General features: G+C 52.6%; 1 protein-coding gene and 2 long non-coding RNA genes across 4 annotated transcripts; 2 read left to right on the top strand and 1 right to left on the bottom strand.

Moving 5' to 3' along the window:
- Nucleotides 1-215: 215 nt before the first annotated feature.
- On the top strand, nucleotides 216-1,542 carry LOC306815344. Its single transcript, XR_013777384.1, has 3 exons — nucleotides 216-347; nucleotides 856-996; nucleotides 1,498-1,542. It is a non-coding gene; the product is annotated as an uncharacterized lncRNA (long non-coding RNA).
- Nucleotides 1,543-1,548: 6 nt separating this feature from the next.
- On the top strand, nucleotides 1,549-8,160 carry LOC306815343 (uncharacterized protein; the record flags this gene model as incomplete). Its single annotated transcript, XM_079331925.1, has 5 exons — nucleotides 1,549-1,638; nucleotides 6,392-6,442; nucleotides 6,770-6,814; nucleotides 6,923-7,432; nucleotides 8,101-8,160. The coding sequence occupies 5 exons, from the start codon at nucleotides 1,549-1,551 to the stop codon at nucleotides 8,158-8,160; spliced, it is 756 nt and encodes a 251-aa protein (XP_079188051.1).
- A 1,979-nt stretch (nucleotides 8,161-10,139) lies between these two features.
- Nucleotides 10,140-13,940, bottom strand: LOC306815345. Of its 2 annotated transcripts, none has more exons than XR_013777385.1 (4): nucleotides 13,629-13,940; nucleotides 12,943-13,078; nucleotides 11,920-12,018; nucleotides 10,140-10,591 (listed from the first exon to the last, which is right to left on the bottom strand). It is a non-coding gene; the product is annotated as an uncharacterized lncRNA (long non-coding RNA). The 2 variants fall into 2 exon arrangements; XR_013777386.1 differs by lacking the exon at nucleotides 10,140-10,591 and adding an exon at nucleotides 11,180-11,300.
- Nucleotides 13,941-15,244: the final 1,304 nt, after the last annotated feature.

Here is a 15,244-nt window from a genome sequence, read left to right as displayed (position 1 = left end):
CACACGAGTCCAGATCTGGTATGTGAAGCAAACCGAGAGATCTGGAATGAGTGACCCTTTTTCTCCCTGTTTTGCAGCATGAACGGGCATTGTACCAGCAGCAGATGAGAGATCTGGAAATGCAGAATGAAATGCATGCAGCTGAGATGAGAAATCATGGGGAAAACAGTCAACAATTGGAAGTGGAGAGGGAAGGCATGCAGGAAGAGCTAGAGCATGGGACTGGTGCTTTGAAGAAATGGATAGACATTGCTCAAGTCCTGAGGGCTGCACTGAACAAGAGTGAAATGTCCAAAGGGACTCTGAAGAAACATTTGGACATCCTGAAGGGAAAGACTTGTATTGAGGTACGTTCTGGCATTGCCCTTCAGTCCACTGCAGCATCCCTGAATTTTTCCAGTGATGCTTCCCATAAAGAATTGGGAGCTCCTATCCCTGTCAGTCCAGGCCTGCTTGGGCAAAGCATCCTGGGCTGCAGCAGGCAGCCTTGTCTGTGTGCCTGGCTCTATTCAGAGAGCATTGACTGCCAGATTGTCTCCTGGCACACCTGGAATGACTGATACAGCTCTGGAGCTCAGTGTTCAAATCATCTCCTGGCCAAAAGCTGGGCATGGGGAGCTGCTTCTCCTGTGCCCTGGCAAGGGGAGGCAACACGTGGGGATTTGAATTAGGTGTGAGAAGGAATGGAGCAGGTGAGCAAAGTGATGAACTAAACTGAGCAGAGTTTTGTACCGGGAAGTCTGAACAGCAGCTGCACTGCTGGAACTTGGAGGATGCTTCCAGTGATGGAGATTTCTGAGGTACAGCTTGTGTGGTGTTTGAAATAAGGCAATCATCTCCTCTCTGTATCCCCAGCCGGCTTTTAAAGCAGAAATTGAGCAGCTGTTCATTATGTCAGACGCCAGCCTGGAATCTGAGCAACCGGTTGCATCCTCAGAAAAGGAGAAGACAGAGAGGCCTGAATGGAGCACTGAGGCCAGGAGAACTGGCGAGCAGGTAAAATGGTCTTTGGCTGCCTCTGCAAAGCCTCAGGCTTTTCTGGAATACAAGTGCCCGGTGTCCAGAAAGAGAAGTTGGAGGAAGTTCAAGGCTTCAGCAGTGCTTGAAGGCTCTTTCTGCCCCTGGGCTTCACATTGCTCCCTGCTCCCATGTGGAATGCTCTGAAGTTTGGGAGAGGGAGAGTTTGCTCATTGACCCTGAGCTGGCTGTGCATGAGCTTGCTGTTCAAATCAGCTTCAGGCCAAAAGCTGGGCATGGGGAGCTGCTTCTCCTGTGTCCAGGCAAGGGTAGGCAACAGGGTGAGGGTTTGGATTCTTTGTGCAACAGAATGGAGCAGGTGAGCAGGGTGATGAAGTAAACTGAGCAGAGTTTTGTAGCAAGGGCTGAACTGCAGCTGCAGTGCTGGTGCTTTGAGGATGCTTCCCAATACTGAGATTTCTGAAGGACATCTTGTGTGGTGTTTGAACTAAGGGAATCATCTCCTCTCTGAATACCCAGCAGGCTGCTGGAGCAGAAGGGCAGCAGCTGTCAGAGCACTCCAGGGAGGCCATGGCATGTGTGCACAATGTGGCTGCAACATCAGCAGAATTCAAGACAGAGAAGTGTGAAGCAACCACTGAGCCCAGGAGGACTGACGAGGTAAAATGGGCTTTCAGGGCCTGTGCAGAGCCCCAGGCTCCTCTGGAGCAGGGCACGTTAGCCCAGGCAGTGCTTGGGAGTTCTCTGCTTGTTTCCTTGCCTCTCCCTGTCCCAGCTGTGGGCTCAGCCTTTTGTTTGTTCTCTCTGTTGTGGCAGCCCATGGCTTTCACAAAGGCACCTTCACTCCAGTGCCTCCCTCCCTGGCCCCGTGTCCCCGGACACACACTGGCCTCTCTTGCACAGCTGCCAGCGAGAGCTTTGTGCCCCCAGTGTTGTCTGGTGCAATTCAGGGTGTCTGAATAGAGATGGCCTTGCCTTGGTGTCCAGAGGTCCTATTGCTCCACTTTTGCTGACAGGTTTCTGTGGCCCTCTCTCTTGTCAAATGTGCAGGTGGAACCTGAAGGGAGAAGAATCAGAAGTTTTAGGAGAGTGTTCCCCCCAGACTACTTTTCATTGCCTCTCCGCGAGTCTGCCCAGGAAAGTACGTCGACTTCTGACAGAGAGGAGTCCTCCAGTAGCTCTCTCCTGCAGATGCACAGCATTTGGAGAAATGGGTCAGTGCCCCAAATGTGTGCTTTTGAAATCAGTGTAGGGTTCCTAATTGCTGCCAGAACTCTCTCTAATAGAGCTGTGGTTGCTGAGGGATGTACATGGGAAGGGTTTTTCTGCCATGAACTGGACTTGTTGACCATCTGAGCTCTGTTCAGGGGCAGTCTGGGAGCCTGTTCCTTTCCCTTCCCCAAGGGCAGAGTGTTGGTGAGGGCTGGAGTTGGAGGCTGTGTGTGCCCCGACAGCCGGTACCGTGGGGCTGCGGATGCTGCTGCCAGCGTGGGCTTGTCTGAGCTGGGCCTTGTGCCTCTTCCAGGTGTCCCTGCTGCAGTCACAGCTGGCCTGGGCCTGACAGGACAACCTGGAGATCTGCACAGGGAGCAGGCTGGAGACAGTCCCACTGAGTCACAAGGAGCAGAAAGGACCACCTTGCTTCCTAAACTTCACAGAGAGGAGCCAGCGAGCAGTGGAATGCTGTCTTAGACTTAATCAATAGTTTATAGGATAGTATAGGTGTTAATCAATAGTTTATTGGATGGGATGGGATAGGATAGGATAGGATAGGATAGGATAGGATAGGATAGGATAGGATAGGATGGATAGGATAGGATAGGATAGGATAGGATAGGATAGGATAGGGATAGGATAGGATAGGATAGGAAGGATAGGGGATGGGATGGGATGGGATGGGATGGATGGATGGATGGGATGGGATGGGATGGGATGGGATGGGATGGGATTGGGGTGGGATGGGATGGGGTGGGATGGGATGGGATAGGATAGGATAGGATAGGATAGGATAGGATAGGATAGGATAGGATAGGATAGGATAGGATAGGATAGGATAGGATAGGTGGTAATCAAATGTTTATAGGATAGTATATGTGTAGTTGAACCTTTATAGAGCTGTGTTCCTTAGGATGAGGGATATATTTATAGACAAATAAAGTGTTTATTATGATCACAATTAAACTCAAAGATCTTTGTCAGAATTACTTACTACTCGGTACAGAGAACTATAACTTCTGGTATAGTGCATTATATTTCAAACACCACTGAAGCAATTCTATCCAGACCAATTCTTAATGAAAGATGGATGTTACTCACCCAAACCAATGACCATGGGCAAACATTTCTCTCAGTTTCAAGGAGTGACCTTGAAGGGGCATCCTCACACCAGGGAGGAATCTCCAGAAGGGAGACACATGACATGAACCACTTTGGTGATGGCAGGAGAAGCCTGCCATGTGTGGAGCTTTTTCATTTGTCCTTAGGAAACTGCGACCTGTTTTTTCACGGAGTCACAGAATGACAGGGTGAGGCTGGAGGCACCTCAGGAGGTCACCTTGCCCAGCCCCTGCTCCACCAGGGCCCCCCAGCTGCCAGGATGCCCAGCCAGCTGCCCAGGATGTGTCCACATGGCTTTTGAGTCTCTCCAGCCATGGAGACTCCACCACCTCCCTGGGCACTGCCCCACTGCTCAGTCACCCTCCCAGTGCAGAAGTGTGTCTTGAGCTCACAGGGCCCCTCCTGTGTTTCACTTTGTGCCTGTGGTCCCTGGGGCTGTCCCTGGTCCCGTCCCCTCTGCAGCCCCCACCCGGGTATTTTTGCCCAGGAATGTGTTGCCCTGAGCCTGCTCTGCTCCAGGCTGGACAGTCCCAGCTCTCTCAGGCTCTCCTCATGGCAGAGATGCTCCAGTCCCTCCATCACCTTCCTGGCCTCGTTCTAGACTCTGTCCAGTCTGTCCCTGTCTCCTATACTGGGCAGCCCAGCTCTGGGCCCAGCACTCCAGGGCTGGCCTCACTGGTGTGGGGCAGAGGGGAAGGATCCCCTCCCTCCCTGGGCTGTGACACAGCTCCCAGTGCAGCCCAGGATGCTGTTCTGCATTGCTTCAGGAGCACATTGCCAGCCCATGGGCATCCTGGTGTCCAGCAGGACCCTGGCAAATTTTTGTTTTCCAGCTGGCTGGCCCCCAGCAGATACTGGTGCCTGTTGCACCAGATACTGGTGGTTGCTCCCTCCCAAGGACAGGACTCAGCACTTGTTATTGAATTGTCACCATTGTTAAAATGTCATCCCTGTGGATGGCAGCATTTCTCTCTGACAGATCAGCCACTCCTCCTTATTTTGTGGGAGGGTAGACTCTGCCCCATCACTCAGTTACTAAAAAGGGTCAGAAAGGACTGGTCTTAGCATTGTCCTCCAGGGCACACTGCTGGACTTTGTGCCATTGTTCACCAGGGATCCAAGAAGGCAGATTTTGTGCAAGGCATCTTTGCTTCTATGTACATATTGAGAAAGAGTTGGTAGGATTCACAGCAGGGATTTCTGTTCCATATCTTATGTGGGGAAAATGTAATGATCCATGCTCCCTCTCACTAGTGGTGGTTAAAGTGGTCCTGTTGTTGGTGACGATGGATATCAGCTGCATAGGAACTGTGCCAGTCTGGTGTGACATACTGTGGGAAGAGGCCCTCTGAGGGAGGTAAAAGCTGGTGTGCAGAGATCCTTCAAAGACTATTCTTCAAACAACAGAAGCCCCTGCTTTGTGAGGATCAGGAACAATTCCTAGGCAAGGGCTGAAACTGTGCTTCTTTGAGTTCCTTTACCTCCAAGGTCAATTTTTCCATTAATGATGACAGATTGTCCTGGTTTATTGATGATTGAGAGAGAGAGAGAGAGACAGGGACTACTGACTTATGATCAGAATCTCAATTAACTGTGAGCTACATATGCTTATATACCATTTTTAGGAAGGCTAGTAATTTTTTATTACATTCATTGAGTTAAACATCACACAGACAAACTTTACACTTCTACTTAGTTAAATCATCTTTCCTGTTACCAGTCTTGATCCAATCTTCTTGTAATCTTCAAAGCTCTTTTTGCTCTTGCCAAGGCAACTTGGTTATCAAAGTGCATATGCTAATTAAATCCACAGTACTCTCTGTCTTAGCTTTCACACTAGTTTGAAAGACACATGTCTGCCATGAAGGCTGGGAATCTTCCTGGAATGGAAAGCTCCCTCCATCCAAATTGTTCTAACTTGAAATTTCGGGCTTCCAGGAAAAGATATGGGAAAAGAAATAATATTTCTTTACTGGAATATATATATATATATATATATATATATACACGCAACAAGGGAGAATAAACAACCAAAACAAGGGCAACAACCCCCCAAAGCAGTCCCACGTCCCACCCATCCAGCAGTTTCTCCCGTTGCTGTAGTTCTGGCCACAGCCGGCAGAGGGCGCTGCAGGCTCCTGTCGGGGCAGAGTGGCTGCAGCAGCTCTGCCGTGGCTCCAGGGGGCGCTGTTGGCTCAGGCAGCTTCAGGGGCCGCCTTGCCAGCCCTGAGCCAGCCCTGGGGCTAACGGCACCCTCGGCGACAGAGAACATGGGGCTTTGGTTTTCCTGGTTCTCACCTGTCTGGTGCAGTATCCTGGTGTGGCAGCTTTGCTGAGGTTCCAGTCAAACAGCAGCTGGGGCTCCCTCTCTCCAGAGAGAAAGAGAATAAGTGGAGTGGTCCGGTTTCCCCTGAAGCACTGACACAGACGGTAAGTGTCTTCTTGGCAATGGGAGTGTTGAAAAGTCCCTGTCAACCAGCAGCTGCCGCAAGCAACGGGCTCACCCATGGGTGGCAAGGAGAATTCTGAAGCAGTGCTGGGTCCAACACCAAAACCTGCCCAAAGTGTCCTGCTCCTAGCATAGCCAGCTGGTTCTTCCCTCATCAAGCCAGTGCCCAATCCCGCTCTCCCTCCCTGGAAGCTTCCAATGAAGTGGGAGGGTCACTGGCCAATTCTTTTGTAACTCAACTGCCCATCATTGATTCCCCACTGCTCTCAACTGCCCTCTCCTCTCCACATCCCCCTTTTCAGGTAACAAATGGGAGATAATTCACCAAAAAAGCCCTCCCAAACCCACAACATGTTCCACCTTGAATTCCTTCCCATGCCAACACATTACCTCAAACTTAAACTTTTAAAATATATACATACATACATGCAGATATGGATACAAGCACAGTGTCTTGAGCAATTCACCCCAAAACAAGGTCATCTTGAAATACACATCTTCTTTCTCCATATTCTGCATCACCCACCAAGTGCAACCCAGTCCCAGACAAAGACAACCCCATGGATAGGGCAGGTACTGGGAGGCACATGGCTTGAGCTCAGCCCCCCCTCTCTCCATGGCTTGAAGGTGGCCATCAAACACGTGGCCCAGGAGAGCATCCAGCAGTGGGACGAGCTGGTGCATGAGCAGGACCAGCGGGACAGGGCGGGCCGGGGAGGGCTGGGATACAGCCGAGAGCCCGGCAGTGGCTGGCGGGGGATGGCGGGGGATGGTGGGCATGGGCTCAGAGCCAGAGCCAAAGCATGGCAGGCCTGGCAATACTGGAGATCGGGCTGGGGCTGGGCAGGGGCCACCTGCCAAGCATCCCCTGGGGCTTGGCACGAAGCCCAAGCACCAGGGAGGCTGCCCATGGTGGGGAGGACACCGGGGCATCCCAGGCAGGAGCCAGCGCAGCAGCCACAGGGCAGCATCAGGCCTGCTGGAGGCATTGTCTCCTCCTCACAGCCCGACGGCACCCGTGTTCCTCTGGAGATCGTGCTCATGGAGAAGGTGGGCTCTGGCTGCCCCTACATCATCCAGCTCCTTGACTGGTTAGAGCTGCCTGACAGCTTCCTGCTGGTCATGGAGCGCCCGGAGGCATCTCGGGATCTCCTGCAGTTGCTGCTGGAGCAGGAGTTCCTGTGCGAGGAGGTGGCGCGCTGGCTTTTCTGCCAGGTGCTGGAGGCCGTGTGGCACTGCACCGCCTGCGGCGTCCTGCACCGGGACATCGAGCCGGAGAACCTCCTCGTGGGGCCGGAGAGCGGCGAGCTGAAGCTCATCGACTTCAGTCGCAGCACCTTCCTCCAGGAGCGCGCCTTCACACGATTTGCCGGTGAGCCCCCAGCCCGGGCCCTGCTCCCAGTGCCGGGCACTGCACGGCCCCATTCCCTCCTGGGCCGTGGGCTGCAGCCTTCAGCCGGCTGCCGGCTCCTGGGGCACGGCATCTGCCCCGTGCCAAAGGGCAGCCGGCCCTGCCGGCAGAGAGGGGGCTGCATAAGCCGGGCCCCGGCCTCTCGGCCTGCCTGGCCGGCAAGGCCGTGGGCTGCTCTGCCGGCCTCCTTTGCCTTGCACAAGGGCTCCTTGCCTTTGGCCAGTTGCCTGGGGGACGTGGGGTGCCCTCTGGGGGAAGTGGGACCCGCCGGCACAGCCCCTGCCTCAGCCAGGAGTCCAAGTCCCCCGCAGACAGGCCAGAGCTGGAGCAGATCTTGTGCCACCCTTGGGTGCTGGGCGGGCATTTTTGATGCTTCGCCGCAGCCTGTGCAGCACCTGCTAACCACGTCCCACGCAGGACCCCAAAAATAAAACAAGCACAAACCCATTGCGGGCTGTCAAGTCTGGTCCTTGCCAGCAGCTTCAGCTGAAGAAAGCTCTTGGGAAAAGGGGAAATCTCAGTGCTCCCTTCAGCCTTCTTCAAGCTTTCCCCGCCTTTCTTTCAGCATGGTAACTTTGTGTCTTCCAGCACTGGAGGGCCAGGAGGGGCTTGAACAAACCAAGAAATGCAACAGTGAAACAAGAGCTGCCCTTTCAAGCTGAAGCAAAGGCCACCTGGGCTCTCCTGAAGTGAAACCAGGGAGGGCTCTGGCTGCATTGCCACAGCCAGCGGCTGGCAGGGGCACAGACCTTGCTCTGCTAGCCAAGCTGGCACCAGAACCAGAACTCCCAAAAGGTCATTTAAGCCCTGATGGACTCTTCCTCTCTCTCTCCAATGGGCTGCAGGCAAACCTAGGCCTGGCCTGGTGGCTCATGGCAGAGCCTTCTTCCTCCCCAGAGAGCCTCCTCACTGTGTTCCCCACCAGCCCGGCACTCCCCAGCTCAGCCCCCAGAGCCAGGCCTCACCCGCGCCCCAGGCGCCCTGAGCCAAGTGGGGATTGCGGCCATCCCGGCACAGCCACAGCAAATCCATCCAGCTTCACACCTCTGACAAGGAGCGTGAGATTATTAACCTCTGGAGCTCTTGGTCCAACTTTGTCAAGCTATCTTAACTGATCAAAGCAGCTTATAGTTGCTAAAAAGATTATTTATTACAAAGCACATCTTATTACATATCACATCAGTCTCAAAGGTTGAGCAGAAATGCAATGGCAGAAGGAATGGCAAAAGGAATTGACAAATTGCAGTGACAGATGGCTAAAAAGCTCCAACTCTTCTCAATACCAACTCTTATACAGAATTTTCCCAACAAGGTACGACACAAACTCGCACCACCCCTTTTTAACCTATTAGAATTCTAGTTTCTTAACGCACTCTGTTGCATATAAACTACGCATACGACCTATCTCGTTCTATCCAAAAAATGCAAACCATATTCTTACTATAGCTCTAGTATGTCTATATACTCACTACAACCATGGTCCTGGAGCCTCAACTGAAAACATCAGTATGTTTTTTCAACCTTCACTAGAACTCGCACTGCAACTTTGGCATTTGAAACCTTTCACTTGCTAAAAGCACTAGAGCCCATACTAAAACTTACTTACGGACTCACATACTTATCCTAAAACTTATGTGTGAGTGGCTTAATATATTCAATTCAAGTGGCTTAATACATTCATTCACAGGATTTCATTCAGTCCCTGCATTCTGATTTCTCTCTGAGGAATTCAGAGAGACCCCTGACCCACTGACTCCAACAGGGAATGAAATTGGCCAATTCTGCCAGGAATGCAAAACCATCCTGGGGTTTGTTGGGCCAAAGATGGACCATGAAGGTGTCTCTACTAGCAGTGGGTGTGAGTGCTGATACTTTTGGGTTGTGTGGTGCCTCTGGCCCCTCACAAGTCAGGGCAAGGCTGAAGAAAGGAAGCTGCAGGTGAGGGCAATGTTGGCTGTTTCAAACTGCTTGGTGCAGAACTAAAACAGCTTTCCTCCTTTCTCTCCATCACTGGAAAGGATATTAAGATGAAGCTGCAGTAAACTATGTCTTTTGTGGGTTGTTGTGAGGTTGTTGTTTTCTCTGGCTTTTAAATTTATTTCCAAGGGGTGTAGTGAGGAGCAAGTTGCTGGGTTACATGATTTCTGACTGAGCTATCACAGAAATGGGTATCTTGTGTGCACAGGCTTCCTGGCAAATCAAGATGTGATGTGGAAATCCTAAGTGAGGATTTCCAGCCTTGACTACGCATGACACAGGCTTCTGAAAATGGAACTGATCTTGGCAGAATAGCAGCTGTGAAGTGAAGCAGAACTAAAATACAGGGAAGCAGAAAAACCAAGTGCAGTGGTACTTCTTGGTCCTGCATGCACCTCGTGCCCCTGCCTCTGTGAATACTTGGTGTTGCAGCTCAATGGAGTTCATTTCAGTGTTTGTTGCATTTGATTTTTGTGGTCAGTTCCTCTAAACAACTCCCCTTCTTTACTGGACACATCCCTGGAGTGGGACCAGACTCACCCTTAGCCTGGAGGAATTCTCTGCTCCTCTGGAGAGGGAGTGAAGCCAAGGGTTATGAGCAAAGGAAAACAACCAAACCATGGGCATTATGTCCTTGATGCATGCAGCACCACTTGTTTGCCAAGTTCCCAGCACTGATCCATCAAAACAAGAAAATGCCTGTTCCTTCACTCCTCTAGCTCTCCCCCCACACCTCCCGTGCTTCCCCTGCTCTTAGCCTTGGTGTACCAATGTCCTGCATTCTTTTAATGTCTGGAATAGTTAGGAATAAACATGCTGGAAAAGGGCACTCTGAATTGGTGTCACCTGTCATGGATAAAACCCCATAGTGACAATCAGAGCACAAGTGTGAAAGCTGGGATCCTTTGACTTCTGCAGTGGACTTCATTGTCTTTTCCTCCTCTCTTTCAGCACAGGAAACAATCCTTACATCCCACCTGTGCCAAAAGCTGTGGTGTTTGAGCAGCCAAAGCCAAGAGGCTTCAGCACCAGGGGTCTGTGCTGGAGGGCTCCTGGTCCTGCCCATGCTGTGGGCTAAGCCAGAGGGATGCAGGGTTCCTCTATTCCTCCCTGCTGGGAGTAGCTGCCTAGGGAATCTGGGATCTGGGTGAAACTCCAGCTCTCCAGGTGTTCAGGGATGCAAGGTCTGAGGGACTACCTTTATCTGTGGCTTTCCAGGTCAGCAGGAACAAGAGGAAATGGGGTGCCAGAGCCGTGTCCCATCAGGCTGCATTTCCCTCTGAGGACAGAGAATCTGGGCTGAGGTGAGATTGCCACGAGTGCTTGGATGAGCAATCCAGGGAACAGAGAGCTCGGAATTGCAGCAGCTGCTGGAACCATTGCCTTAGGTCTGCTCTGTCTGTGACCAGTGGGATTTGTGCTGGAGAGAGAGGTGCTGTCTGGAACAAAAGGTGGAGTAAATCCTCTCTGGGATGTGCAGTGAAGGACTGAATAGCATGGAGGGAGAAAGTATTTTAAACTCTATCACTATTTCTCCCAAAATTGGTGATGGGGTGGCTGGGTTTGGTCTGGGCCTGTTATTCTTCATGCAATTTGGAAATTCTGTTGTAAGATTTACTGTCCAGTATCCTTCTAACAAAAGGTGACAGAAACTTGGAACTTGGGTCCATTCACTGCAAAAAGTTGCCAAGGCTAGAGGACTGGGGTGATAACTGCTTCCAGGAAAGGTTACTTATTAATACTATGTCAGACTTCCCTCAGTGATTATCAGTCCTGAATGACTGTGAGTTCATGTTCTTCTCACTTGGGAATTAGAAATAATTTCAGTATAAGTAGAAATTTTAGAAAAATCCAGCTAAAAATCTCACATCTGTTCCCTCTAAATTATCTCAGTTTTTCCCAGCTAGGAGCTGCACAGAAGTCAGGCAGGGGAAATGGCATCAGGGAACAGCTGGAAAATCAAAGCACAAAGAGAACATGCTCCAGCAAAGGATAGGAAAAGAGAAAGGTTTCTGAAAATATTTCTGTAGTCAAATTAATAATTATTTCAGATCCCCCAGTGTGAAGAACATAAACTCACAGCAATTCAGGCCTGACAGTCCCCCGCAGTGAGAGCTCAGCACACATCCACAGAGGCAAGACCATCATCTGAAAGCAAAAAAAAATAGAAGAAAAAGGTGATTTCTTTTGCTTCAAAGTTATTTCAAGTTCTTAAAGCCCAACCAGCAATTGCTCTGAATTTGGGTTGAGTGAATGATGAGCAGTGGGCACAGGTTATGTCATTCACTTAGCTGAAACCCCAGGGTAGTTTAGAGGGGACACAAGAGATGTTTGTGTAGGAAAATGTGAGGGGATGTCAAGGGCAGTGAGGTGGCATTTTTGAGGGGATTGCTGAGGTAACTGAAGGGAGCCCAGCAGACAATTTCCCTGGGAAAGCCAAGGGCCCTGGGGAGCGCAGCCAGGGCTCTCCAGGGGTAGCAGGGAGGGCTCAGCACTGGGGACTCTCTGTGTCCTCCTTCCTTGGCAGCAGCCAGCAAGGAAGAGAGGAGAGGCTCCGTGCAGGATGAGGCCGGAGAGAGCGAGCAGAGGAGCGGCCTCGGGCTGGAGAGGGGCAGGAGAAAGGCAAAGGGACCTCCCTGGGGTCACTGTGGGGAACAGAATGGACGCTTGGATGACCAGGGGAGGTGAGGAGTGGATCTGAGCTCATCTGCAGGGAAATCAGGAAGGCATATTTTGGAGGGAAAGCTGAGGTGATGAATTCACTCACCCTGGCAGGAGTTGTGTTTGCACAAAGTGGGACCAGAGGTGAAGGTCAATCCAAAGCCAACCCTGCTTGACCTCTGAATTCCAGGATAAGTTTTACAAGCTGCCAAATGAGGGATTAAAAAGACATAAAAATGAAACCAAGAGCATGAGTGAAGTTCATGGGACTCCACTACATTGTTGTCATAGAATTCATAACAGAGTTTTGAGCTTTTAATGACAACAATGCAGTTCTTCACTTGGGTTAGTCACTGTGTGGGATTTGGGGGTTTATCTGGATTTTAAAGCCCTTGTGGTGGCCCTGACACTGCTCAGGAGCTGGTAGGAAAAGCAAGGTCAGAGCTCCAGGCAGGCACAGGGTACTTTCCATCAGAGTGGATTGTGGAAGAATTGTTTGGGACTTGAATTATCTTTCTAGGTGATCACAGCCCAGAGTCAGGGATTTGTATAATTCCATACGTTTGACTCCCAAAACTTCCCAGCCCAGGGCCTTGAGCTGACAGGGCAGCACAAAGATTGTTCTCTGTGCAGTGCTCAGATTTGGGTTTTACTGTCAGCTTTGCTAGTTCCCATGAATTATCCCATAGCCCCAAATTCCCTGCTCAATTCCTGCTGCTCTAACCTCGCAGTGCCTCATGGAGGGTGAATATTCCCATGCAGAGCTGCTGCTTGAATACCAGCTGTGCCAGGAACCAGCAGAGCTTCCAAGCAAGCTCAGCAGCATCGGGACAGGCATATATTCCAAAGAATTTGCTATTTAAACCTTCATTCTCCAGCCCCACCCATGTCCCTGAGGGGCACCTGACAGAGTTGTCTGGAATTCACCTGATTTAGCCCCCCTGAGCTCAGACTCCAGGTGATGTGTTCAAGCAGGAGAAGGCAGGGGCCAGAGGCGCTCCCAGCCCATGCCAGGGCAGCCCCCATGCTCATGGGAGGACATCAGTTTCTTTCAGAGCTTCAGCAGTGGCCACTGTGAGTTCTTTTCCCTCAGGAAAGGATGCACATCCCTGCCTCCAGTGGGACCCACCTGTGAAAGCTTTCCATCCCTTCTGCACTTCCAGCTGGCTCCCTGGAAACTTCCACCTTCATCCAAACAAAACTTCATCCCACCCAAGCCTTTGATGTTAAGGCATCTCTGCAGGCTAATGCTTGTGATTGAATATCTGTGAGGGAAGATGGCCTTGACTTTAATGCTGCTGGTGGGTGATGGCCTCAGGCTGGAAGGGAAGGGATTTGGAATGGCTGGGACATACCTGGCAGCTTCATGGGAGCACTGGGAGGCTGGAACAAGGAATTGCTGTCTGAGCCCCTCACCAGGAAATGCCAGCTGTTCCTTGGGGTGCTTTTGGGCTGTCAGTGGCCTGTATCCAGGCTGAAGCATCTCCAGGTGCCTGTTCAGAGCAGCCCCTGGCCCAGGAGCCACGGGCAGCCCTTGAGCCGTGTCCGTGCCAGCGCTGGCCGGGCACCCCAGCGCCATCCCCGGGACATGTGCTGGGCACAGCCCCTCCCCTGCAGAGCCCAAGGACAAGAGCTGCTGGGTCCCTTTCAGGGGCTCCTAGCCTCCTCCTGCCCCACATTCCCTGCAGCTGGGACACACACAAACACCAAGGAACATTGCTGGCAACGAGCAGGAGACACTGAGGCCTCTGTGCAGCTCTGGGCCACAAAAACAGCCCCAGCTTCAGCAGCTGCCATCATTTTGACAACGCTCACCTGCAGGAAATGCCCTCTGCCACTCTCCAGAGGAACTTTGGTCATGCAGCAAGGGAAGCCTCAGGATGTGTTCTGCTCATTTCTCCATGCAAAGGGACATTGCAAGAGCAAATTTACAGGTGCTGGGGAAATCCTAGAAAGGCCAGGAAAATCAGGGTTATGGGAAGAGTTTGGTGCTGTCATGTTGGTTACCAGCCTGTTCTACCCTACAGCCATGGCAGGGGTTGGTGTGTAAAGCAGCTTTAGCAGAAGAGGAGCTGCAGTTCCCTTGTTGGTGCCAAGGATTCCCATCCTTGGGAGGTTCATGCTCATAACCCATAGAGTAGCTCAGTCAGTTGGAGCAGGGTCCTGGTAATGCTAAGGTTGTGAGCTCAATTCTCAAATGTACCATGTACTTGAGAGTCACATTTTTAGGATCCCTCTCAACCCAAATATAGTCTGTAATCTGGAAATAAATAGGAAAGTTCTCAGCTGAATTTTAAGAGAAGAGATTTTACCATTGCAGAGCATTTTTGAGTTGCAGAGCAAGGGGGAGGGGGAGCATCTCACCTGGCAGGTGTTGGAGAAGCAGCCCGAGTGGAACCGTGCCCGGCCCCGGCTGAGCGGCTCCTCCCGTGATCCAGCCCCGCTCGTTCCGCAGGGGTGCGGCGGGCAGGAGCCCCGGGGCTGTGCGGACACGGGGAAGGGGGAGCCGGGCGCTGCTCTCCGCTGAGGATTGCGGGGACTTTGCACCCCCGCGGGATGGGGGCACCGGGAGCGGCGGGATTTGGGGCTCCCAGGGTTGGCACGGCGCTCCCCGTGCCCCGCCCGGTTCCAGCCACGATCCAGCGCCTGCACGAGGAGATTCCGCCGCCGTTCTCCCGGGCGCGGTTCCCGGCAGAGCCCCGGCTCCCCGCGGCCGCAGCGGGATCGTGCCCGGAGTCCCATGGACGCTGCGGCCGGAGCAGGAGCGGCAGCGCCGGGCTCGGCCCCAGCGCCCGTCCCGGGGCGGCTCCTGCTGCCCGCGGCGATCCCGGTCCCGATCCCGGCCCCGATCCCGCGATCCGCACCCTGCCGGCCCGGGGAGAGGCGGCACCGCTCCGAACCCCCAGCGGACACCGCCAAAACCCAGAACCGGCCCCTGGTACCACCTGAGCACCTCGGGCTCCACGCAGCACCGGGAGCAGTCCCTGGGCTGGACTCGGCGCAGCGCTCCGGGCGAGGATCCCGCCCCATCCCAGGAGGAGCATTCCCGGATGGAGCGGGGCGGGAGCGGCTCTGCCGCCATTAAAGCGCGCGGGCGGGGCGGGGCCCGGGGGCGGGGCCTGCACGGGTGCGCGGAGACCCAGAGCGCATGCGCGGGGCGGGGCTGAGGGGATTTAAACGGCGGAGAGAGTCCAGCGGCGCCATTTGCTCCGTGATCTACGTGGTGATGGCCTGGGCTGTCTTTGTCTTTTCAGTTTATGTTTCTGTCTTCTATGTTTCTTTTTCTCTATATTCTCTTCCCTACTTCCTTCCCATCTTTCCTTCTGTCTTCCCCTGCATGCTGCCTACACAACAACCCTATCCGATACCTGTCTTTATAAGGTGGGTTTGGGGTGTTTTTTAGAGGATTTTTTCGAGTTTTTGTTTAATTT

Source organism: Erithacus rubecula (assembly GCF_903797595.1).
Source record: "Erithacus rubecula genome assembly, contig: scaffold_1174_arrow_ctg1, whole genome shotgun sequence".
NCBI lineage: Eukaryota > Metazoa > Chordata > Aves > Passeriformes > Muscicapidae > Erithacus > Erithacus rubecula.
Note: the sequence above shows the minus strand (reverse complement) of the source record. Positions and strands in the feature narration are given on the sequence as shown.